Raw genomic sequence first — 25,259 nt, forward strand, 5'->3', positions numbered from 1 at the left:
AGATCTAAATTATGGCATTGTGCTATGAGACTGTGCTGTAACTGCAAACATGACTGCACCAGCAGAGATCAATTTATGTTTTTTAGATTCAGAAAAACAAACTTGACGGTTATTACACTTTTGAAAACAAATCTTGCTCTCCTTTTTGCTGTAGATCGATGTGATTTTTTTTACTGTATTAGATGACGTAGAAAATGACTAAATGAATGCAAACAAACTCGTAACTGAGTTATACCATCAGTAGGTAATGTTGAAATGCATTTTATAAACATCCATAAAGGACATCATAAACTGCAGGTGGGGAAAACATGAATTTAGTATTATGCTTGGTAACATAAAATTAATAGCAGTCACCATTACCCTCTGTACATTGGCTGGTAATGTACATAGCACAGTCCTAAGTTGCTGTTCAAGGCACTCTTGCAGGCTTGTTCACCTGAAATGTTCAGTCTGTTAAAGTTCTCTTGTTTCTCAGTGCAATTCGTGGTTGTTACTTTTCTAGCATGCGATAATGTTTTGGACTAGTGATTAGTGATCTTTGCGGGACGCTGTGAAAAATTCACAATGATGTCATGATTGTGATCACTGCACCAAACTCCAGTGTTTTCATCCAACTGTGATGTGATACTATTCACCCCAAAACACTGATTGACCTAAACCTCAGTCTTTCATTCACTTTGTCCAGTTTATGCACATATGCAGACAGAGCTAATATTTACAGAAGTATAAACAGTGTCTATACACATCTACACAAATTTAAGGGCATATTACTGTACCTTATAGCATTTACATATGTGTACAGCTCAAGGTGTAAAGGAAGTTGATTCTGCACAAACACAAGCAAGCTAAATAGATTTTGATGAAAAATATACATTCTGTACATATGCCTATGCTAAAATTCAGTTATTCTACATAGGCTATATGAATATGTACAATAATACTGAATGTAAACTGCCTACATGATATGCCTAGTACATTGTTGGCCTGTATATTTACATGTTCATGTGGGATTACTACATTGTAAGCAACTACATGCTAGCAACTGCAACAGATAGAATTGCACACTGATAGGCCTAACCAGCACTCTAAAGAAACTAAAGTATTTTTGGCGACAGTGTAAAGTATAAGTACAGTGATGGTAAAGCTACATGGTCCTATTTCTAGAACTTGGAACCTCACTGGGGGAAGAAGGTGCTGTCCATGAGGGCGAGTGCACAGCAGAGAAAGCAAAGACTTCTTGGTTATGAGTGGCAGTCATTGCCGGCCAGTGGTCCATGTCTAAGTGTGGGGCGGTCAGCATCTTTCTGTAAGGGTTAACAGGCACCATAAAACTGCGCTGGAGTACTTGTGAAGTGTCAGTCGCCATTACAGAGGCATGGAAATCAATCTGTGGCCATGAAAGAGGCAGCTGGGAAGCATTCAGACTTTCTATTGAACCTGGAGCCTAAAAAAAGACATTAGCATCAGAGAATCCCTATGTTGTTTAGCACCAAACTTTTAACATGAGTTTAAAGGAGACATAAAATCATCATCACAATTTAATGGAATAGTGGTAAGGGGGTATTTTTAATAACATCACTTCTGTAGCACTCCAGATCCTGGATCTGGTTAGTTGCTGGGGTCTTAGACTGAGGGAGCGTGAGCGTGAAGGAGCCCTCACCCCTTCTGCACCGTTATCCACCAGTCTATGAAGCTGCTGTGTGAAAGCATCTGTCTTGTTGTTGCTGTTGTTAGTCTGTGCTTGGGCGAGACCAGTTGGCTGGTGAGGAGGTGGAGTGGATCCAGGAGGCATTGGGGACTGATTGGAGGCAGCTGACGGTGTTCCAGATCCTATGAAACAAGTCGATTTGTTTGAATATCACAAAACATGAAATACAATCCACAGTGTCTTTGATGCTTATTGAATATGCTTTAGGCCTAATGCTATTATGGTGGTTACAGTATTATGTCCACAAAGTGAAATGTTTTTAACATCACAGCTAACAGCTGGAGCAACTGTGTTAAGGTTTCAGCTTAGCAAATTGTATGTTTAAAGTCTAAAGTTTTGAAATTAAGAAAAGACAATAGTTACTGCTTCCACGTTCTTTACCAAGACACAGGCGTTTAAGTGTTGACCCTACAAAAAGAAAAGTTTAAATTAGTTTTCTGTTGAAAATCACTGCACAAAGAGTCACATAAAGAGGTGGAACATGTTATTTAACTTTTAAAAGTTACAACTGCAATAAAACCTGCATTAGAGGTAATTACAAGTCAATATGTTAAAACACTGAAAATAGAAAAGAATTAAGGTTATGAACAATGTTTAAAGTCATAGTGTTGGTTTTAGGCTTGCAAAAGTGAAATTAAAGTGAGGATGATTAAAGTGAGATTAATGCTGTGAAGCTCAACTAGTGAAAGTATATAGAAGCATAACAGCATTGCCATCAAAAACAGACAACTGAATAAAACGCTGAATTTTGTAGGGATAAATAGAGGATAGAAAGAATAAAAAACACAGGATGATCAAAGATGAAGCATGAATACTGATAAGCGGAAAGATAAATAATTGATTATGGTGAAGAAGAGAGTGGGAGAAAGATAGCAGGGGCTCCAACATATGACATGGAGAATGGCGGAAAGGAGAGAGATACAAACAGATGGACAGAGAAACAGGCCCACTGAGGAATCTAGCGCGTGGTTTACTACTGGATTTATAGGTGACCCGCGCAGACGCCTGGGGAGAAGGAGGCCAGCCTGTGGACAGAATTACAGAGGTGAGAGAAAGAGTGAGATCCACTAACTCAAGCAACCAGTATCGAAGGGTATACACACAGAAAAATTACATTATTTTTTATGCATTCATAAAAATTAATCTGGTTGTAATTCAACTTATTAATGTCAAAGCCTCCATGTAAAACCCGCACTGAATTTATTTAAAATTCCTACATTTGGGACTTAAATTTGGGAATTGTATATAAAAGACTTACAGAAAAAGGTTTTCATAGAAAATTTTACTACTTTACTAAGTCTGCTACAAAGCCAGATTATTTATTTTACTGACGGAAGGATTTTTATCTTAAAGTGCATGCTGAGAAATCAGAATTTAAGTCACCTTGGCCGGGCTGGCTGCGTGGCACAGGTCCTTCTCCCTGGAGACCAGAGTAGATATTGTCGGAGGAGAGAGATCCTTGGAGAGAGCAGGGCTGTTGGGTCTGAACCGGAACAGACACGGAACAAGGTAGAGTCCTGGCAGGAGACCCATTCAAGCTTGGGGCAGCCTCAGCTGAAAGAAGAAAATTACATGTCAAGATGCTCTTGGATAGATTCCAAACGCTAAGATACTTTTTTAGATACCTTATATATGAATGTGATCTTTTAACTTTCCAACTAACCTGATTTTGTTAAGTCATTAGGTTTGCTGCTGTCACTAGTTTTGGAGGCAACATTTCTCAGCTGTTGTACTAGAGGACTGAGCAGTTTGGCAGGTTTTAGTTTGTGTTTGCTGGTCCTGCGCTTGCGTCCAGCAGGGATCACTGTGGGTGGAATATAAAGACCTGGAGGAGGTGGTTTCCCTAATCTGATGTAGAGAAGCTCAATCTCTTCTCGGTGGTGGGTCTCCAATTCAGTTATTTCCTTCATATGCCTGTATAAAGATGAAGCAAGCAATGGTGAGTACCTAAGAATTTTATTTATTGCTCTGATTACTTTTCATTGATTTTATTTTTTATCTCTTCATCAGAAAACACACAGACACGACAAACTCACTTTTCTCTTAGTCTTTGAAGCTCATTCTTTATATCTGAGTCCTCCATCTCTGAGTCATTGTCACTGCTGACATAGGATCCGTACACCCCTCCCTTTCTGCTTGGTGAATCAGAGCTTTGCACACTACTACTGCGACCGGAGCGCCTCAGAAAAGCCACCGCTCTTTTCACGAGGTCACTTCCTCTCCTTTCAGACCTACCATGACGGGATGGGGTTGTGGGTGCCATTTTGGCAGGGCTGCTCTCAGCCCCAGAGTCAGAAGACATGAAACGGGTCTGAACGGTGACATCTGCTGAGACTGAGGTCTGTGTCCTTGGCAGCGAGCCTCGTTTGGTCAGAGGAGGTGGGGCGTCCAGATAAAAGTCAGGTGGGGCGGAATATCTGCTGCTGTGCTTCCTGCGTGTGACCTCGTCTTCTGTGCTGACCACTGAGAACCTGCCGACAGTAGTAGCTAAAACAGTCGGCTCTTCATACATGGCACATTCTCCCAAAAAACTACCAGGGTGTGCTGGAGATTCTGTGCTGCTCAGGCTACGCTGCTTTCGGCCTTGACCTGACAGGATATCAGTGGAGCTAGGCACCATCTAATCCAGAGAATTAAAATTAAACAAAATAAAAAGACAAAACACTGATATGACAAGAATTATTTCACATATTACATTAACAAACAACTATTACCTTATCATACAAAATGAAATATTTGGTACCAACACAAAGTAGAATTAACAATCTATTAACCTGTATTTTCCTGCAGAAATTATGAGCATGCTGTACATGATGTGTACCTTATATCGACTTCTAGATCCAGAACAAGAGGTAGAGTGTGGCATCACAGGTCTCCTTGACACAGTAACTGTGGAGAAAGATGGCTTTAATTTTCTTATTGTTTGTAAATGATAAATGTTTCAGGAGAAAAAATAAGATAAAAATGAAATATTGTCTTACCTGCAACCGCAGAGTCGCTTAGAGCACTTAAACTGTCTACACGCTCTGGAATCTGTGGCTAAAAGACAAAAAGCAAATGTTTTTAGGTGGAGATTCATCAAACACAATCCTATCTAAATTTGAAATATCTTCAAATTCAAAATGGTTTTTAAGACACGCTGAAAACAAGGGAATAGCTACTGGTGATAGGTGAGTTCATACAAAAATGTAAGTACTTGGGTACCCATGCCTCACACCTCAATAAAATGTATCTATTAAAAAAGCATAAGAATGACAGATAGTGCTTAAACTTACTAACTGTTCTCCAGCTCTGAATCGTCCCTCTCCCATAAGACTAGGTGTGCTGTTTCCTGACCCTCCCACTGCACTCTCTGGTCCAGGCGGGGATTGGATATACTCCGTGCCAGATCCTGGAGTTTCAGCAGCACTTCCAGATGGGTACATGGGAGCATACTCTTGATACAGTAAATTCCTCAGTTTCTCGTCCAGAGTCTTGATAGTGCTGTCTACAAACCCTCCTCTGGTACGCCCCTCTCCATCTGATTCACTAGGGACAAAGTGGTGCTGTGAAGGAGCGGGGCTTTGAGGCAGGGAAGGTGCCTTAGTTCCACTCACAGTTGACACAGGCTGCTGAAGTACCACAGGCTGCTGGGTACGTTCCACTCGACTAGATGTAATGGAGTGGAGTTGTTCGCGAGCAGACGTGGTGTCTTGTGATGGTTGTGGCATCACAGAGGATGACTTCTGAGCCCCGCTGCTCACTTCAAGGGACAGCGGCATGACCAAGGGACAGCAGGGCACATCCTCCACCATGGAGACAGCACATGCAATTTCAGCCATCTGTTGAGCAGTGTGCATGGGGGAAACCACGCCTAATCTGCCATTCTGGGTCTCATCCACAAAAAGAGAGCTTTGAGGATCCATGCACGGCTGGGATTGTTGCACACTGACTGAGCCCAAATGTGGCCCCTCCTCTGGATGGGAAGTAGGCTGCACTGGCATTGCAGTGACTTGTGGGCAAGGGGAAGCTTGGGACAGAGCAGCCAAAGAAAGAGGATCAGTAGTGGTCATAGAAAGGGGGCTCCAAACCCCATAGGGATCACTTCCTCCAGATGGAGGTGCTGTGGCACAGGCTTCTGAATCTGTGGAATGAAAGAAAATGAACAAAACAGAAAATGTAAAAAAAAAACATGTTCTAAGAAAGACAAAGACATCCATTTTACTCTTTTTGTTATGAGTAGAGGCTGTGCCGATTCAATCGTGATACAACTAAGTAATGTCATAGCCTGACATTACCCATTGATACAGAGGCAGATCCTGTGCTGGGTTCTGGTGGCTGGGCTGATGCACTCTCACCAGGCTGAGCTGTCCCCTCAGTTATTGTTGTTGTGGATGGAGATTGTGTAGATGGACCTCCATCTGAGGATACATCCTGACTGGCAGTAGGAGCCTCTTCCACAGGGCAGATGATGAACCACCGCTTACCCGTGTGCAGAACTGGGCACAGGACAAGAGGCCATACTAAATGCTTAAACATGGATACATTAATTCTTCAGCAAACATTTGGTGAGCATGAATGCTAAATTTGTCAATTACAGGTGGAAAAAAGTTTACCATTTTGCTGATAAACTGGCTGGGGGGCCCCAGGTTGCTGTCCTTTTTTCCCCTGGAGAGTAACAGGAGACTGTTATTATCGTTCAGTTTAGTAATTTTAGTGAAATTGGTGAATTTTCTCCCTACACATTACAAATTTAAGATGTCGGAGTCTTTAACTGACTCCCTGTATTACCTCCCCCCCTTGATCTCTAGGAGTTTGTCCTTGCAAATGACTTGTCCCAGGTTCTGATTTCTTCTCTCCATCCATGTCCTCGCTTAGAATGTCCTCTGCCTTGTCGACAATGTCTTTAAGTTGATCTATAAAAATTTCCTTTTCTATTGGTAGAATGAAACCATTTTCCACCTGATACACAAATGAGAGAAACAAAATAAGCTGCCCAGAAAACAAACAGTATATAAAAAGGTAATAGGATTAAACAGCTTTATGCTTCAGACAAATCACTAAACTGATGGTGGACTATACAAATTTACATTTTAATTTCAAATCTTAAGCAGCGCAGTATTGTTTTGTAATGTTCTGAAAGTCAGTGCAGAACCTTAATCTTACCATATAAGTGGCTATTTCTTCAGGTGCGTCTCCATCTAGGTCAAATTTGAAAGTCACCATTTTATGATTGTGCGTCTCCAGCTGGCATTCCACCATCTTGTCACCTGTATTACTAACCTGGAAGTACAACGATGTGTTAGGAGGTGCTTGCAAAAAAACAGTTATATTTAAAAAGAAGACAAGTTTTATCCTCACATTTAGCATGTTTAGCTTTGGCTTGTTAATTTTTTCCTGGCGTGAGCGCGTACGAGCAGATTTGCGGTGGTGCTTTCTGGGTTTGCCATCACCCTTTCCTCCACCAGTGGGTCCCTCATAGCTGTCACTCATTTCTTTACCAGATCCTGCATCTTGGTACAGACTAAAACAAACAAGACAGAATAATCTAAAGAAAAAACTTACTATGAGACAATTTGAGATTATTTAAATTGTTTTAATGCATTGTGTGATATCTGCCACTGTAAGCAGGTCAGATACACCCATTGTAAATAAAGAATCACATGATGTTTGCATTCAATCAGATATTCAGCAATTTCCATACGTTTTTTCTACCTACCTGTCACATACATAACTATGGAATGGAATAGATACAGGTGCCTGTAAGGAAAACATAATTATTTCAGTTATCTATGTGGTACTTTGTTTTAAGAATACATATTACTGTATAGTCAGATAAAGGAGGCTTTATGCCTACTGTTACCTCGGTGCTGGGTTGAAATGCACTGGGCTCTGGTGCAGGAGGAATAGACATTGAAGCAGTGTCGGCCATTTGCTGAGTTGTACTGGGCATGCCAGTACTCTCAGGAACAGCATATCCTGTCTGTATGCCAGCAGGCTGCAGAGGAGGCTCCACAGTCCCAGGTAGGGCTTGGGCAGTGGTAAACTTTGGCTCTGATTGCCTGTCCTGTGGGGGAGACTGGATCTGCGACATAATGGTGTGAGCTGGGGCCAGGATCTGCAGTTCCTCATGCCGAGGGTACTCCTGTTGAAAAAAACATTGTTGTGTTTCACTGTGCGACAAGAGCCTTGACCTCAGTTGTAAGGCTCATGGAATAATATTGATTATCCTCCATCGATTGCTATGACAAGGCACTACTGCACCAATCCTGATTAATGTGCTGCCATTCTGCTGTCCCTCTCAATGTAATTACTGTTCTTTAACACTTGTGTGATCATAGAAATTATTATGATACACATTCGCCATACGAAAAACAATCCTTGCACAAAGCAGGAAAGAAACCACATCATTTACCTCTGTAAAAGGTTCAGGAATAGATGGGTCTTGCTGAAGGAGGGAGGCTGGATTAGGAAGGGGAAGGGAGGGCTGTGTTTGTTGGGGTTGAGATTGGAAAAGGGCACCTTCTGGTGGTGGAACTGGGGAGTACATCTGCTGCAGATGTTCCTCAGGAGGAAGCATGGGTGGGGACAGGGCCATAGCCAGGAGAGGTACAGGGGTAGGAACATTCAGAGGGGTGGACACAGGTGTGCCTGCTCCTAGCATGCAGGGTACATTTTGCATTGCTTGTATGGGAAGAGGAGCAGTGATAGGGCGTGATGAGTAGTAGGGTGAAGATACAGGAGGAACATTTGTGGGGTAGGGAGAAGAGTATGAGACTGAGGAGAAAGGTATTGGCTCTGTCACTGCAGATGTGCCCCCTTCTGGCAAAAGAGGATATGTCGAAGGAAACTAAAGAATAAAGAGCAAGATAAAAATGTAAACAGCCAGAGGTAAGCTAGAAAGCTACATATTTGCATGTAGAATTAAGAAAATCCCTCCATGTCTACCATCTAAAGTTGAACAAATTTCACCCTTGCTAAAGACTTGTTCTGGTGTCTGAGAAAAGGTGTTGCACACATAGGCCTAGTTACAGGTTTCATGAACTGACCTGTGTGGCAATTTGTAGAGGCTGGAGAAGGGGAGTCTGAACATTTAGCTGTGGTCGTGGAGGAAGGGTAGCGGTGCTGAGCATTGTAGAAGCTGACTGTAGCAAATGCTGTGGGATAGACTGAGCATCTGAAGATGCCTGCACTAGGGGTTGAAATGTTGATAATGTCTGGGAAAGACAAAGAGAGAAAAAAGAGAAATAAAGAATGATATTAAAAATAAAACTAATGTCAAGAAGACTTACTTACTCAGCAGTTCCCACAAATTATGCTGGCTATCATATTTTTGTCTCAGTGATTAAACTGAATCTATTCATTGTTTAGTGGACTTTCAATAATCTGATAAATTTATGGCATGACTGAAACAGAACTTGAAAATTTTCCAGAACATTTAAAAAAAAAGACTGTGAGGATGTTTATACAGATTGAGTCTACCTGAGGCAGGAAAGCTTCAGGATGGAAATAGAGATGAAACTGAGAGAAATACAAACACAAGGAAAAACAAAAATCTAAATCAAACTATTAAACTATCACTTTGCTAACACACAGGAATGCACCCATCCTCATTTAAGGGAGGTCAAACCTATAGCAGCCTTACCTCCTGTGCTAGTGGTACAGTTGTCTGGTTTTGCTGTGCTATGAGGACAGAGGCAGGAATGCTGTGTGGATGAGCATGTGGTACAGGAGTAGCTGGAGCAGAGACGGTCTTAGATGGAACCAATTGTGCAGAAGGCTAAAAACACATGCACAAACACAAATCTATTTGCAATTAAGCATTTCACAGCCAATAGCAGTTCTTCAAAATATTAGCAGAATAGCAAGTCTAGCAGCACATGGTTTGATGTGACAGGTAAATTAACGGCTACTGACAGGGAACAGAAGAAGAAAATGTGTGACATCAAACATCAGAGTAGTGATTTGCTCTACAAACAGGGGTTGTTGCTCTAAAAGAGACCACGTACAGGGTGACAGGGATAATTTGCAGTGTTGCAGTAGCAGTCATTGATTGTTCAGTCAGCTTGCTGTGCCATCCTCTAGCAGTCTTTTAAGAGTCTGTGACCTTCAAAAGGACATAACAGTCCCATTTCTTATTCTTTTAAAAACAGCAGTGATTAGAGAAAATTTATTCAGTTCAGTTCCAAAAACAAAGTACAAATTTTCTCTTGAATGCTACATAGGAATACAACTAGGAGGGATTGGCATTTGGGAGTAATACCTAAACACATATTGAAGCAACATTTTTCAGAGAAGGTGAAGAAGAAGCTTGGAAAGTATGGGTGAGCCAAAAGTGATTCTCTTGTTCTAGATTTCCTTGCTGGGATCATAGCTAGTACGTTTTAATTTTCACCTACCACAAGACCTGATCCAGCTTCAGTGTCCTGCACAGAAAAAGACCCCATTTCCTGATGTAATAGGGGTACACACAAAGAGCTTACATTTTGGACCTGAGGTGCAAGGAACCTGTTAACACTAGCATCGCTGTGGCCATCTCCAGGCTGCACCCTGTCAATCAGCACAGGGGAACTGGTACGCCGATTGATGATATGATGTAGACAGCGATGAAGGTGAAACAAATCTGAGCTTTCTCCCAAACTAGGAGAATGTGGCCCAATCAAGGAGATAGGGGACACTGGAGAGGATGACCTGAGTGGGGATGGTGGATCAACTGGTGAAGATATGGACATATGTCTGGAAGATGTGGGGACCGGTGAAGGTATAGATACATAGACAGGGGTAAATGCAGTGGTATGGCTTAGTGATGACATGTTGTTAGGTAGAGTTGTCACAGGAATCTGTGCAGGAGGATGGCTTTTATGGACAGGAGAAGGTGGGGTGACTTCAACTGGTATTGAACTTGGTATATTCTTAGAAACAGAAACTCGCTTTGGAGGCATTGTAGACATATATGGAGACTGTGTGGTCGTATAAATTGGTGAGCTGGAGTGTGGATGATCCAGATCAGGTGGGAATGATGGTTTTAATGAGGAAAAAGATGGCATGTTTTGGTGGATAGGGGAGGAAGAGGGTGAAGAGGCATGACCGAGAGACCCTCGACCCCCTGACCTTACAGCCAGCAACATTGCCATACAAGCCTGGCAGTAATGTGGGTGGACATCAGAGTTCCTCCTACTGAATGACATTGGCTGGGCCTGTGAATACATTTTCACATGCTCTGAACTATATTCAGAGGCTCCGGTGTCTTCAGAAACATTATTGGGTGCCTGATCATCATTTGTGAATGATGAAGACCCTGTGAAGGCACTTGTAGACAGCGACTGATCCATTTCTTCCCTAGAACTTGCTTCAGGTTTGTGACAGCTATAAGACTGATGATGCAGCCATTCTAACAAATTCTGTAGTTCAGTTCTCCTCTGTAGTGTGTCGAGAAATGAAGTGCTGCTACGCCTGGTCCCCGTCAAGTTATCAGGGAATAGCAAAGGTCTTTGGGTGTCACCAGGAACACTGCCATGTCGCTGCTCATTCAGCCACAGTTTGAGAAAAAAACACATTTTGTTAAATTTAGGCAGTCATTATAACATAAAAAAGCATAGTGCTAAGGGAAGAAAAGAATGGGGAAAAAAGGATGGTGGTTTTGGAGTTTTCCTACAAAGTAAAGCTCAACTGCAATGATGAAGTGAATATAGTTACAAACTTACGGGTGATTGCTGGTAGGCTCTCTGATGCAGGTGTATCGAAGATGGCTGAAAAGCCCCTTGATGTAGCTGATGAGTTGACTGCTGATATTGCTGGTGGAGCTGAATGGTGGGTTGTTGCTGGGGTGCTTGTGGCACCAAACCATGGGCCTGTGCTTGTGGAGCCTGGTGTAGGGGAGCACTAGGCTGTTGTTGGGCTCGCTGGGGTTGCTGAGAACTAGGTTGTTGCTGGTTCCCATGGAGTAACTGACCTATGGGTTGTTGTGGGACACCTTGGGGCATTTGTAGAGCAGATAGTTGCTGAGTCCCCAGAGGCAGGTATGCAGTAGGTGGCTGTTGGGCACTTTCTGGCAACTGAGCCAGAAGCTGTGCTGGAGGGCTTAAGACCCTTTGTGCAGTGGAAATGGACTCAGAGAGGGATTGCTGAGAGGTGTTGTCTTGGTTGCCCGAAGTGCCTGTTACAATTGTTGAGCCAGCACTGCTGTCTACTGCATTAGTTGGGACAAACGACACAAAGTGCTTATTAAAGTTATGGAATCAAAGGAAAATTTACCTGCATTAAGTTATACAAAAGAAAGAATTAAACTGAATAATTAACAATATAATCAAGTGAAATACATCTTACTGGCAACATCTTATTGCTTCTGTGGATATTGTTATTAATCTCCAAACCATTCTTATAATGACTAATTTAAAATGTAATTAAAAGAAACAATTTTGTACTGGTCTTTCCATCTTTTGTGTGGATATCTTTGAAGAACTGAGTACCACAGTTTCATCTATACATTTATCTCTAGATATCTCTCACGTGTAGCTGTAGTCGCACTGGTTGGGGCACTGCAGACCAGGCTGACTGCTTCAGTCTGTAGCTCCTCTGTTTCGGATTGAAGACTGGGTGGTCCAACCACTGGTGGCCTTGTGGAGGGCACCTGAAGGATATTCTGTGTCTCAGTCTTGCTGCCTCTCTCTTCTGTCTTTCCATTATGGCCTGAGGCGTTCCGCTGTCGTCTCCACTTTATTAGAGACACACGGTCACGGATAGACTTACCCACAATCTTCACATCAATCTCTAAAAAGAAGCCAGAATCCACCTGCCAGAAGAGATCATTGAACAACTCTTAAATGGTGACTGTTACTTTTTGAATTCATTCTGAAATAGAATTCCAAACTATATGTATCTAATACATGTCTACTGTATGTACATATCTAAAAATGTTGCATTTCTAAAAATCATGTTTGTTTACCATTTCCTGGGCAACTGTTTCTGGGACTTCTGTGTCCAGGTCGAAGGTAAACTCGATAGCACCACTGTCTTTATAATTGCCTTTAAGTTTCTTCTGGTCTTCAACCCAAAGCCTTAGAGCAATGGACGACTTCTTGCCGTCATCCTCTTCAGCTAGCTCTACTCTTACTCCAGTGTCCTCCGCAAAGAATGCATGATTTAGTAAGTCCTTTATGGAGTACCTTTTAGAAGAGAAAGATGGAATTTGGTTTATAAAGACCTGAAGAAATTGGTGGTGCCATAGCAACCCATATGTAATGCACTCAAATGGACAAGACAAGATGTGCAGAAAATGTTTTAAAAAATACTGTAAGTCTGATATCTGAAGGACTATGAACAATGCTATGATGTTGCTATAGCAAATGGTATGAGTTATTTGGCTGATTGATGATCCATGCATGCAGTACACAATCAGACTAACACAGGGTTGAACTGATGTCATTAGCAGGGTTCAAAGAACAGCAAAAGCAAATCACTGTAAAATAATAGTTAAATAAAGCTGTAGCTTTCTAAGAAAAGGTTGTCTCATCATATGATGTGTCACACCTGACAGGAGCATAGGCTTTTTGACCTTTATGGTTATGTGACAGGAGACTATTCAGCTGATGGACTCACCTATCCTCCCAACGATGGCAGATACACTCTCCAATGATTTCTTTTATTTCAGGCACGGTCACCTTACTGAAACTGGCTGGCTTCACACCCTGTGCAGTGAATTAAAAAGGAAGCCAACACACATACATACATTTTCATTGAAACCCCTTGTGAAAGGACATTGAAAGGACATTTTGCAGAAAAAAAATTGTTTCAAAGGCAACATTTTCCTTTGTACCTGACTGCAATTACAGAACATGACACAGATCTATCAATGAGCAGAATTATTATCTATATGTAAAATCTGTTGTACATACACTCTGCTGAATGAGAAAATGTATGAATGAATGCATTATGCAACATGTTTCATGAATAACACCCACTATGTTAGGCCTGATACTTTTTCACACAAGTAATATTCCATTCTAAAAATATGAAGTCAGTTCGGTCAGTGAGGAGCACTTTTCTCAAACTTACGCTAGTAACTTTGCGATAGATTTGTGCTGCATTTTGACACTCTGAGTATGGATACTCAGATGTGCCCATTTCTAGCATACACATCCCAAATGCATACACATCTACAGCTTCATCATAGTGTTCCTCATACATCTCAGGGGCCATAAACTCTGGAGTGCCTAAAATGTGAAGAACGGGGGGAAAAACAATAACTACATGGATAATCTTTGAAATTCCACATAACACGCTACAGTCTACATTATCTAAACAGGCTATTTAAATATTGTATTCAATGTAGCCTAATCTGATAAATTTCAAAACCATGTCACTCTTCTGACTATTACCGATTACACTTTTGGCAAAGGAAGCTCTCTTTAGAGTGGCCAGGCCAAGATCTCCAATCTTGACTGAGCCTGTAGGACCAGTGATGAAGATGTTGTCACACTTCAGGTCCCGATGGATGATGGGAGGTGTCCTCGTATGGAGAAAGTGAAGACCTTTTAAGATCTGTCTGCACCAGCTTCGTAAAACTTTTGGTTTCATCACCTTGAATCGCTTCAGATACCTACATATGAACAGAAACAGAGTTAGAGGTCATTATTTTCACAAGATAAAATTGGCTTTGTGCAATGTAAGTTGTAATACGGCAGATCTACATTCCTTGGTGTCCCATAGCAAGCAACTCAAACCAATCAAGATACTGCCCCAGGTGTGATAGCATCACTTTTATTTTATTTGACTCACGTTTTCAGTGTCCCAGACGTCATCAGTTCAGTGACTAAAACAATGCACTTCTTTCCCTTAAGAGGAGATTCCCAAAAGTCATAGAAGCGCACAATGTTTGGATGCTGAAGACCTTTTAGCATCTCTGCCTCCTCTTTAAACCTCTGACGTTCTGCTTTGGACAGCTTACGATCCTGGGATGGCAAGGGATCAGCATTGGTTTTTGAGGTTCCAGGCACATGCCAGGAGAAAAGTGAAAGAGACAGATAGACAGGTGGAAAGAACCAAACATGGTAATTAACGTAACAAGATATGTAAGAGAGATGTACTGAACTGAATTTACCAAACTGCCACACTGTTGTGAAAACTCAATTATCCTCCTTTCAGGGAAAATACAGTTCTATGAAATAACTCTTGACCAGTGGAAGACATGCATTCTAAAGACATTTAGGTCAATCTTTATTGATTTAAAGCGCACATTCGCTGAAATGGCTTTCTAAGGATAGACGGTATATCTGTTTTATTGTAATTTTGTGTGTGGTAGTGGGGGTGGGGACAATATCTTTGAGCATGATAGGACTAAGAAAATCAAGAAGAAGATCAAAGGCAGGCAAGAGATAAAAAACAACTAAACTACTGTTATTAAAGCATATTGAGGTAACATGAAAGGCAAAATATATGCTCCTCAAAGAGAGGGATGTGTGATTAACATATTGTACTAGCCCTTTGATAAGCAGTACAGTGCAGAAAATATAATTAAAACAAACTCACCCTAACATGTTCTATTGGGGTTTGTCTGATAAACTGAATAGAACTGAATCGACAGGAAATTGAAGTCTCTTTATTCAGTGTACAAAATGTCATTGCGGGTTAGTGAGATACTTGCAGTTGAGCTAAAACTAGTGTGTACAGCAGTTGAGCTAGGCTTGAAAATGCTACAGTTACAGAGTCATTGGTGGTTCACATGCTGGTGTGTAGCTATGGTCAAGAAGCTGACCAAATCAATACCTTTGCATCTGCCCTCTTCCTGCTGCTAAATTTACTAAACGCTGACAGGGAGTATCTGTAACATCTCTGTCCCTCACAATCAGGCGATGTGCAACCCCATAAAACCTCTTGAGACTCACCCCCACACTGCGCCATCTAATACCTCACATGAACTCAGACACACACACATACACACAGACGTATAGTTCATTCAACCTCCCCCATTCTTTCCCCATTTAACCTCCCCCATTCTTCCATTCACTTTACTCTACAGTCTACAAGCACTTGAGACCAAACATGCTACCAGATTCCTAGGTGGTTTCTATAAGATCAACTTACAAATGAGAAAAAGCAGAAGCAGTTTACATGCAATGCTGTGATAACAATTTTCATAGTTAAATACGTTAATACGTTGAAATAATATCCCAAACGTTCACTGCATTTCTAATACAGTTTAAACTAGTTTAAAATTAAACACTGTGGCATTGATTATTTTCTGGGGTGTGTTAAATCAGAAGCTCTCACAAAAGGAAATGAGCTTTTCCCTTCTACATATGACCAGGGCGTGGCTCTAAGATCATTTTCTGATATGTGTCTCAAATGAAGACTCCATCACAGACAACTGAAGACAACACCTTTTTTCTTTCATTCTGTATGCTGCTGATGCATCCCTGACAGACAAATGAGGTATAAGTCAGGTTGGGCGTTCAGCTGTACATAAAATGGTCCATTAGGAATATCTTTTATATTGTCTTGAGAATGCTACTGCTTGATGTGAGGGAAGCCATGTTCCTTAGTGCACAGCCATCTTCACCTCATCTGACCCGTTCCCCTGTCTCTTCCTTTTTCTCTCTCCTCCCTCCTAGCAGACATTTAGCATCCTCATGTATAACATCAGAACTCCAGAGATCATAACTGCTTAGTCATCCTTCCATGGACAGTGAACGCAGAAATTATCCTTTCTTCCCAAAATGAAAATAAGCATCATCGTAGCAGTCTATGAGGTATTTTTCAATGAACGTTTCTGTTGATTGTGTACAGTAAAAATATGTTGTGGAGTATAATAAAGGGCAGATGTCATTGTTTAGCCTATGTAAATATTACAGTATGTTTCTAAGACGATTTGATCTTGTAAAACTTGACTGTCTTGTTTCTGTTTAGACCTGAACATTAATATAAAAAGAGTTGTAATATGAGAATATAAGAGAGAAACTGCTTGATAACATTTTACTATTGCATCATTTCAGCAGGTACGTGCACATGACCAGACCTTATCACATGACCCCTATGCAGAGGGGACTGATCCTCCAGGGATGTGCACTGCTTCTCTACAGAGTTTGTTTGTGTCCACACCCTTCAGCCTTTCTCCTATAAATGTCTACTTCAAAGATTTTTGAGTGAGCTCTGATTAACTGTGATAACATATTAAGCACAAGCTAGAAGCAGCACAACGCTGTTTGCAGGAGGTATCACAATGCATCACTTCTAACATTATTGGGTTCTCTCAATATTTCCGAAAGTAATAACAAAAAAATTAACACTTGGTATTCTCAGTTGAACCCAGCTGAACCTCAAATGATTCTAGACAACAACACGGAAACACTATTAAACATAGGAAATCTGATCTAAAAGTGGTCATGGTGATCCAATCTCCATTTTACAATCAATAGTGCTGATAAAAGGAAGAGGCCATATCAGATGACCCGGCAAACTTGTACAAGGAGCAAGCGTTTTGAATGGCAATGGGATCGATCAGAAAATTATAGACTTATTTTTTTTGTTAATAACAAACTACACAGAAGTTTTTAATTCTAGATAATTGATATCCTACAAATCTAGGTCTTGGACAAATCATTATGCCCAACAAATTAAGTAGATCTGTTGGTTATCTAACACTCTTTTTGCTACAGTGATATTAAATATATCAACAAATTTGGGAAGACCAACAACAGACGAAACCTTTACGAAAAAAAGAAAAAGGAGTCAAAGAAGGCCAACAGGAGTCCTATGCAGTCACTGAAAGGTGAAACATTGCAAGAATTGAAATTCCAGTGGTTAAAATTGAGAATACGTTGTAACTGCATTTTCCTTATAAAAGGAGTCAAAGAAGGCCAACAGGAGTCCTATGCAGTCACTGAAAGGTGAAACATTGCAAGAATTGAAACTCCAGTGGTTAAAATTGAGAATACGTTGTAACTGCATTTTCCTTACCTGAAGTTCACACCAGGCCACCTCCACCCACGTCTCAGTGTCCAGGCCCTTATAGACCGTTTTGAAGGACCCTCTGCCAAGTTCAATATCAAACTTAAGAAAGCGTCCACCTGGCGAGGTGGATACGGCCTTCATTTCGGCCTCTTCCTCGTTCTCGTCACTCCCAGCTTTCCCCACACTCTTGGACGTTTCAGATGGTTCAGCATCATGTTTCTCCTCAGCCTCAATTGTCTCTGGCTCTTTGGTGAAGTTCTCATCTACACTCTGTCCCACCTGACTATCTGCGTTAAAGCTCCTCTGGACCGCAATATGTGCACTTTTAACGGGACTGCTGGTGGTGTCGCACTCTAAGACCTCAAATTCTTGATCCTCTGACTCGGAGAACCACAAACTTCTGCGTATAAATCTCTGCCGGACCAGACTTTTGAAATCTGATAGGGGGTATGCAGTTGGATCGCTGGCCCCTCTGTGTGCTGCAGCTGCGGAGTCTGTATGAGTGGGATGTTCATGACCATTTTCATAAATTACAGTCTTTTTTGAGGGGACAGAAGGAACTGTGAAGCCCACAGGCTGCTGCTCAGAGTTGGATCCAGTCAGGTTTTCCATGACCAGTGAATCGCTGGACACTCATCTGTGACATTCAGCCGTTTGCATGGTCCTCCTTGAATGAATGCACCTGCAATATGGCAAGTAGTATTAACATTTATTCCTTAAACTAACATCTTTCCTTATTAGTAAGTAATTCAAAAATAACTAGTATCTGTTTCGATTTCACTACTAAGTATTCATTAGAAACCAGCACTTATCCCAGAAGTAACTAGTATCTAATTATTTAGCACTTGCTCATTACATATAGTATTTATACCTTTTCTAGATGCAAGAACACTATGCGTATAATACAAATCCATATTTACTAGTGTATATATATATTAGATACTAGTACATATTTACATGGGGGAAAAAAATCAATTGATGTAACATTTCTAATCTCACCAGATAAAAATGGCCTTTTTACTTATACATAATGACTATTAGGAATGCCTACTTTATATTTATATTAAAATTCCTACAAGTAAGATTTGAAATGTTACTATTAACAACTGGAATACTGGTAATTTGTCACCAATAACAATAGTTATGGAATAGTGACTGGCAGCAAATAAGTACGTTCTACAAAGTAATTAAGTATTATCTATATACTGGAATTTAGAAATAAAACAGAAAATATACTAGTTTCTATTGGATCATTTAATATTAATGAATGAATAAATAAATAGATAAATAAATAAGTGCTAGAAACATAGAATAGACAGTAGTTAGTTTTAAATGAATAAATGTTAAAACGGTTTGCCATACCTGCAATACAGTCTGACGCAGTTCGGCATCATTTGAAGACCGACTGCCAGACTTCGCATTTACATATAGCTAATATTAATTATAATCAAATATTTATGCAATTAGTTAAAAGAGCGAAACAAATAATACATAGTTACTAATAACATTAACTTATTTTTCAAGGTAAGCTTCCTTAGCCTACATAAAAAAGTCATACCACAAATGTACTTTAAAAGCTGTAAAACAATTTTAAAAGATATTTTTTTCAATGTGAAACTAATATCAGTATCTAACTCACCATGCTGGGTAGTTGACAGAGGCTGTCACGTTGTTTAATCCGTCACAAAACTATAAAGCAGGCAGCTGTCCCTTGAAATATCGTTTTAATGAATGGTCTCTCAGACATCTACTTTCACCAAGCATGAACATAGCAGCTTCAAACCCGAGTACGCTTGGTTCTTATAAATGTCAGCCTGTCTGTAAGGGACATGAAATCCACAGCCCGCTGATGAGATTATTTGTTCACTGCGGCAATGCTCTCCTCATCTCGGATAATACGGCACCAACACCTCCCTAAAGAGGTGAGATTCCTCCCTCGTTATGCTATAGCCTTCATAGTTAGCTTCGGTTCCAGTGCTGATGCGCTCTTACGGAGAAATATCGTTTTAATGAATGGTCTCTCAGACATCTACTTTCACGAAGCATGCACATAGCAGCTTCAAACCCGAGTACGCTTGGTTTTTATAAATGTCAGCCTGTCTGTAAGGGGCATGAAATCCACAGCCCGTTGATGAGATTATTTGTTCACTGCGGCAATGCTCTCCTCATCTCGGATAATACGGCACCAACACCTCCCTAAAGAGGTGAGATTCCTCCCTCGTTATGCTATAGCCTTCATAGTTAGCTTCGGTTCCAGTGCTGATGCGCTCTTACGGACATCCCGCAGTGCCTAGCAACACTGTGTGTCCAATAAAAGCGTCTGTTTTTAGGCGGTACCCTTATCCTCCTCTACACGGGTCGTCATGGACCCCACGGAGCGATGGTTCCGCCCAAATCTACGTGACGTGACCATGAGCTTGAAGGACGGAACGGGGCACGTCACTGTCCTGCAGAGACATAACTAATCGTCAGATATATTGAACTACTATGATATTATAATATGATAGTTTTAAATAGTTTACAGCAACTTCGCATACAGTATCCCCTTTCTATGCTCAGTAGCCTATCCCTATACTCTCCACGTGACTTGGTTAAGACTGCTGAATATTTAATGGAAATGAATGTTGTGTGACGATGTTTTTTTTTATTATCTCACCCCTCCCCTCCTCCTCTTGCTATCTCCCTGAAAGAAAATGTTCCACCTACTGGAGAGAGTCGTGTTACTGTCCTGTCATACAGTACACTTACAGTAGGCTACATTATAGGGGAGACGAGGGTGAGTTGGATGGTTTAACAGTTATAAATAAGTTGGGTGACATGCGTGATCACCACCTTCCTGAAGTGATTATAAAAGTTGTACAGTGGAATGACAGAACTAGTATAAAAAATAAAATAAAAAAGTCCATGTTTTCCACTCCGTTACTGAGGTAGATTGTAACAACAGCACTCTTTGTGCTTGACATTAAAGGCAAATACAGTATATTATTTTATAGTGAGTCACATTAATAAAGACTGAAATATGCTATTCAAGCCAATAGACAAAATGACTTAGTGCTTAGTTCATTCATGGAAAGTGTATGGACACATTTTTACACAACAAAAGGATCATCTTTATCGTTTAGAGATTTTAAAAGACAAATGTGCAGTGAGGGTCAGAAATACACACTGCCTAACATAGCCTACCCTATATTTAAACTGCACCACTTCTGTAATACTGCAATTAATTAGTCTTTCATTAGTCTGTACTTTAAGAACCTGACACATTGAAATTGTCAGAGCTCTTTCTCTTAAACTACAATTAAATCATTCTGCTCTGTCCCAGGGTAGTGGGCAATTTCCACAAATAGAGTACTGAATAGGACCCAAAACACTTAAAGGGAGAGTTCACCCAAAAATGTAAATTATGTCATCATTTACTCACCCTCATGTTGTTCCAAACCTGCATGAGTTTCTTTCTTCTGCTGAACACAAAAGAAGACATGGTTGGAACAACTTGATGGTATAGTAAACGATTAAAAAGTAAAAGTGAAACTGGTAAAAGGAGGTTTTATTGTCAGTGTAATACAATTTTAATAAAAAGGAGTTATTAGTTTAATTAAAGCATATTACAATTCAACTGATTATTTGATGAAGTACAGAAAAGACAATGTCTCATAAATGTATCAGGAGAAAAAATGCAATACATAAAATGCATATTTTATATACTCTTACAATAAAATATATCGCTACATAGCCATTTTTTTTTTTAACTACTTTGTTCTTTAAATATTTGCGAACTATTGCAAATACCACATGATGTATATTTTCTGCTAACTTTTGACAGCAGTCAGAAACAGTGCAATCAACATTATTATTATTATTATTTTATACTATAATTTTTTGGAGCAACCCATTCAATAAAAGTAAATTCTGTGTGTTTTAACTACCACTAGATGGCAGCACAAACACAGATGTCATGGCTCCTCTTCTCTGCACATTGAAAGTCTTTTCCCGACTTTTCCCGTTGTTACATATTTGTTGGCACCGTCAACGATCTGAAGGTCAATGATCGGACAAACCTGCACGCCTCTGATTGGAAAATGTTTACCTATAGGTGCAAACGTTTAAAACTTTGGGAGTTATAGGCTACTAATAATAATATCTACACTGATAAAGAGAACGAACTTTGATATTATTGTGAACGAACGGCGGCTAACTATGTGCCAAAGTGTTGAGCCTGCACTGTAGCGATTCGAAGTCTAACTCATTTTCGGAATTGGTTCTTTCTAACAAATTGTTTCATAGAACCGTATGAAAATAGCCATCCTGTGGCATATTATGTACTTTAAATTCTGATACATTGCTCATATTTATATTAATAATTGTGTTTCATCATCATTTCATGTGGTACAATTGTTGCAGCCATGGTTTTTGTCAAATCATTTAGAAACGAGCAAAAATAACACTGCTAAAATTGATGCTAAAATTCTGCTGACATTCATTTAAATCTCCCGCTTTTGTACATTTAGTAAAATGCGTTTTGAAAGTACCTCAAAAGGAATTTGTAAACAATTTGTTCAGATGGGTCTTAACCGATCCGTTAATTGGAAATCATTGGAACAGGTGTTACGAGATTTTCGGTTTCAGTGGGCGGAGCCAACATGAATATTCATGAATTCATAGTAATCCTAAACTTTTGAAAGATAATGTCATGTATCAAATGCCAGAATCAAGTGAAGAATTGTTTTTGTTTTTTTTAGCTTTATTATGTCAAATTTTTATACAGCAGATTCTACAAGGACGTTAACATCACACTGTTTGTCCAGCCCCCTCTTCCGTACATCGACCATGAGCTCATAATGCACCACAAACACACTTAACCCCAGCTATTTACGGAGTGTTAGATATAATCAAAGGAAGGATTATGGATTCAGAAGCGATGGAATTGAATGGAGATGCTCACGGAGGAGATTCAGGAGTGGTGAGTGATTTTTAACATATCAGTATCATTAAAACGATCACAAACGCATCCGCCAATGGGATGTTAGTTTTAAAAGTTTAACCCATTATATTGGTGTCAATGAAATCCAATCGGGTTCGATTAGAATAAAGGGGTTTCTTGGTTTTGGTAGAAAAAAAGACTGCTCGTGTACTTTTTCCTGTAATGCAATGAATGCACTTATGTGGATGAGTCTAACTGAAGGGATATTGTGGCGTGGTCCGCGGGGTAAATCTTATATAACTGCAGACCATGAGCAGAAAGAAGCTGCCTTCGACTCTCCGGGATGTTTGTTTCCAGTAACGGAAGGTTGTAAGTGGCAACGAGTCTGTTCGCTGGTCAACATTAAAGCTCACGCGGCACAAAAGCGGTTCAATGTTTTAAAACGAACCTCTTATTCATTACTCTGGTGTTTCGCTTCGCCGCGTCCAGACAGAGGATGAGATCACCAGGCCGTGTAACCCTCAACAATAGGCTGTGAAAGACGCTAATACACTCTGTCAGTTGAGAGTACACATCAATAACGCACATTTAAAACACGGTATGAAATGCAATGCCCACAAACACACCATCGGTGTAGCACTTGACACAACAGTAATTCTATAAACATTATCTATATAACATGCAACAGAATCTGGATTCCGTCACACTTTACACTTGTTTAAAAAAAGAAAGAAAGACAAAGTGTACCTTCAACGATATTACCATAAACGCATATATTAGCTTCTTAAATATTTATATTCTTTGTTAATTAAAAAAGATAATACCTTTTCCCTTGATATTTATTAATACATGTATTCTGTATTTTATATGAATGGAACATATATGGTAAGGCCATTACAGTTAACCAATTAACTATTTACCTTACTGTAGCATTTTAAGTTCCTTTTCCATGAACATTAAACGGTAAAACCATAACGGATGGATTCTACATTGAGCAAGCTTTACAGGCTCGCTAGCCCAGGAGAGAACAAAAAAATGAACAAAGTAAACAAAAGCTGACATCACTTCATAACTTATCTTCTAGTAATAAAGCACTATCTAATGCATTTAGTATAGTCGTTCCTATTGCTACTACTAAAGTTACTGTACGAGTACACTACTGTATTACTTAGGGTAAAATATATGAATGTATAGGGGAAAGTGTATTTTACGTGTTGTGACAGGTCAACATTTCTCATAAGTTTTTTTTCAACTCGTACAATTCCCATCTCTGATGTTTTTCTTTAATTTAAACCTTACATTTTAATGAGTTTGTCTTACACTTCTATTAATGTTTGCACTGAAGGGAGGTGAGGTGAAGTGGTTAGAAAGACTAGAGGAACATCTTACCACCAGTGGAATTTTTTCACCCAACAAACACCCTGAAACACACAAAATCAAACAAATCATCATTCCTGTGGGCCGCACCAGTGTTTAAGTCACTGTGTGTTTAGGCAGACTGAAAGGGCAGTGATTTCTATGTGGCTAATTTCTATGCCAAGTCGAAATGACAACTCCACCTGCTTTGGTATGATGTAATACTTTTTGGAATTATGGACAATTGCACCATTGATTGTAATTCTAGTGTCAGGTCCATAAATATAGCCGCAAAATATATTTTCACAACACGGAAGTTATGAGCAAAGTTAAAGGTTAAAAACATAAGTGTGAAATGCGTATACTGTAGTTCTAGGTTTGTTGATTGCATTACAGTTATATATCACTTCGCCACATTGTTTCTGAACTAGTAACGGCAGCTGTGCTGTGCAAGATACTTCATCAGTGACATAGTGAAGTGGTTCTACACACGAGAGGGATGCAAGTCTGAAAAACAAGATAAACACATTGTGCAGACAAGTACATCGTGCTGTGGTATACTATAATTGACTTTTTCTGCATTTTACCACCTCATCCGTGAATTAATTTTAAATAGTTTTAGAATGTATACAATATATGAGACATATAACAGCCCATGTAAGTCATTGTAATCTGCCAGGGTTGTCATGTACTTATTTTTATGAATGCTTTATTTATATGTATGAACTAGTTCCTTTAAAGGTACAATATGTAAGTTTTCACCGCTAGAGGGTGCGTATTCAAAACAAACAAAGAAACAAAGGCGTAGTTATATGACGCCGTGACTGAGTGTGGAATCATGGGAGTTGTCGTCTTCATCCCCACAGTAGGGTTGTGACGGTGAGGAAATTTTCCCAATGGTTAATCGACGTGTGACAACACCGGTAATACCGGTATCACCATTGTGGTGTTTTTTTCGTTTGAGTTTCCCCTATTTTCTTCGCTTTCAAATGGCTTGTAAAAGTGCCGTGCGCATTTTACTTTCACTTTCAAAGTGACTCAATTCGGCGTCAAGCAATTGTTCATTTGAGTTTTCCTTGGATTTCTTGGCTTTCAAATAGCTAGAAAAAGCGCCGTGCGCGTTTTACTTTCACTTTCAAATTAGCGGCAGTTCGGTGTTGATTCAATTCAAGCAACAACAACATCAAACTCATAGAACTTTTATTAACAAAACAAATAAAAATACACCATATATGCCTAATAAAATAACAAATTACTTAGGCTACACAAAGTTTAAATAGGTATATAAAACTGAAAATCAGCAAACACTGTGGAACCAAATAAATAAGAAACGAATGTTTAAAAAAA

The 25,259-nt window shown here is 39.9% G+C and overlaps 2 protein-coding genes across 6 annotated transcripts in view; one reads left to right on the forward strand and one right to left on the reverse strand.

The window, feature by feature from the left end:
• Positions 1-17: 17 nt before the first annotated feature.
• On the reverse strand, positions 18-19,549 carry LOC107751201 (serine/threonine-protein kinase WNK2-like). 4 transcript variants are annotated; one of them, XM_016566855.1, is made up of 31 exons: positions 19,275-19,549; positions 17,642-18,317; positions 14,465-14,637; positions 14,065-14,285; positions 13,742-13,899; positions 13,286-13,374; positions 12,633-12,852; positions 12,197-12,479; positions 11,392-11,876; positions 10,087-11,208; positions 9,333-9,467; positions 9,170-9,208; positions 8,737-8,904; positions 8,103-8,537; positions 7,545-7,832; positions 7,407-7,447; positions 7,049-7,211; positions 6,854-6,970; positions 6,479-6,649; positions 6,304-6,355; positions 5,986-6,186; positions 4,984-5,831; positions 4,690-4,747; positions 4,530-4,597; positions 3,745-4,328; positions 3,372-3,622; positions 3,092-3,262; positions 2,635-2,733; positions 2,072-2,116; positions 1,580-1,830; positions 18-1,444 (listed from the first exon to the last, which is right to left on the reverse strand). In XM_016566855.1, exons 2-31 carry the CDS (start codon positions 18,245-18,247, stop codon positions 1,145-1,147), a joined length of 7,842 nt encoding a protein of 2,613 aa, XP_016422341.1. In that variant the 5' UTR covers positions 18,248-18,317; positions 19,275-19,549; the 3' UTR covers positions 18-1,144. The 4 variants fall into 4 exon arrangements, with proteins under 4 accessions (XP_016422341.1, XP_016422342.1, XP_016422343.1 ...); XM_016566856.1 differs by lacking the exon at positions 10,087-11,208; XM_016566857.1 differs by lacking the exons at positions 9,170-9,208; positions 10,087-11,208.
• A 2,887-nt stretch (positions 19,550-22,436) lies between these two features.
• The window catches only part of LOC107751205 (ninjurin-1-like), a 12,078-nt gene continuing 9,255 nt past the window's right edge, over positions 22,437-25,259 (forward strand). For both annotated transcript variants that reach the window (XM_016566865.1, XM_016566866.1), the window contains exon 1: positions 22,437-22,595. In XM_016566865.1, coding sequence (XP_016422351.1) covers positions 22,539-22,595 — 57 coding nt within the window. In that variant the 5' untranslated portion in view covers positions 22,437-22,538. The remainder of the gene's footprint in view (positions 22,596-25,259) is intronic.

Source organism: Sinocyclocheilus rhinocerous, unplaced genomic scaffold (genome assembly GCF_001515625.1).
Source record: "Sinocyclocheilus rhinocerous isolate Xijiao unplaced genomic scaffold, SAMN03320098_v1.1 scaffold362, whole genome shotgun sequence".
NCBI classification, from domain to species: Eukaryota; Metazoa; Chordata; class Actinopteri; order Cypriniformes; family Cyprinidae; genus Sinocyclocheilus; species Sinocyclocheilus rhinocerous.

Excerpts from the sequence above, each read along its gene's own strand:
- LOC107751201 (XM_016566855.1), bottom strand. The coding sequence starts at position 18,247 with ATGGAAAACCTGACTGGATCCAACTCTGAGCAGCAGCCTGTGGGCTTC. Across the intron at positions 6,356-6,478 it reads CTAGAGATCAAGGGGGGGAG|GGGAAAAAAGGACAGCAACC; the intron begins GTAATACAGGGA and ends GTTACTCTCCAG. Across the intron at positions 4,598-4,689 it reads AAGCGACTCTGCGGTTGCAG|TTACTGTGTCAAGGAGACCT; the intron begins GTAAGACAATAT and ends CTTTCTCCACAG.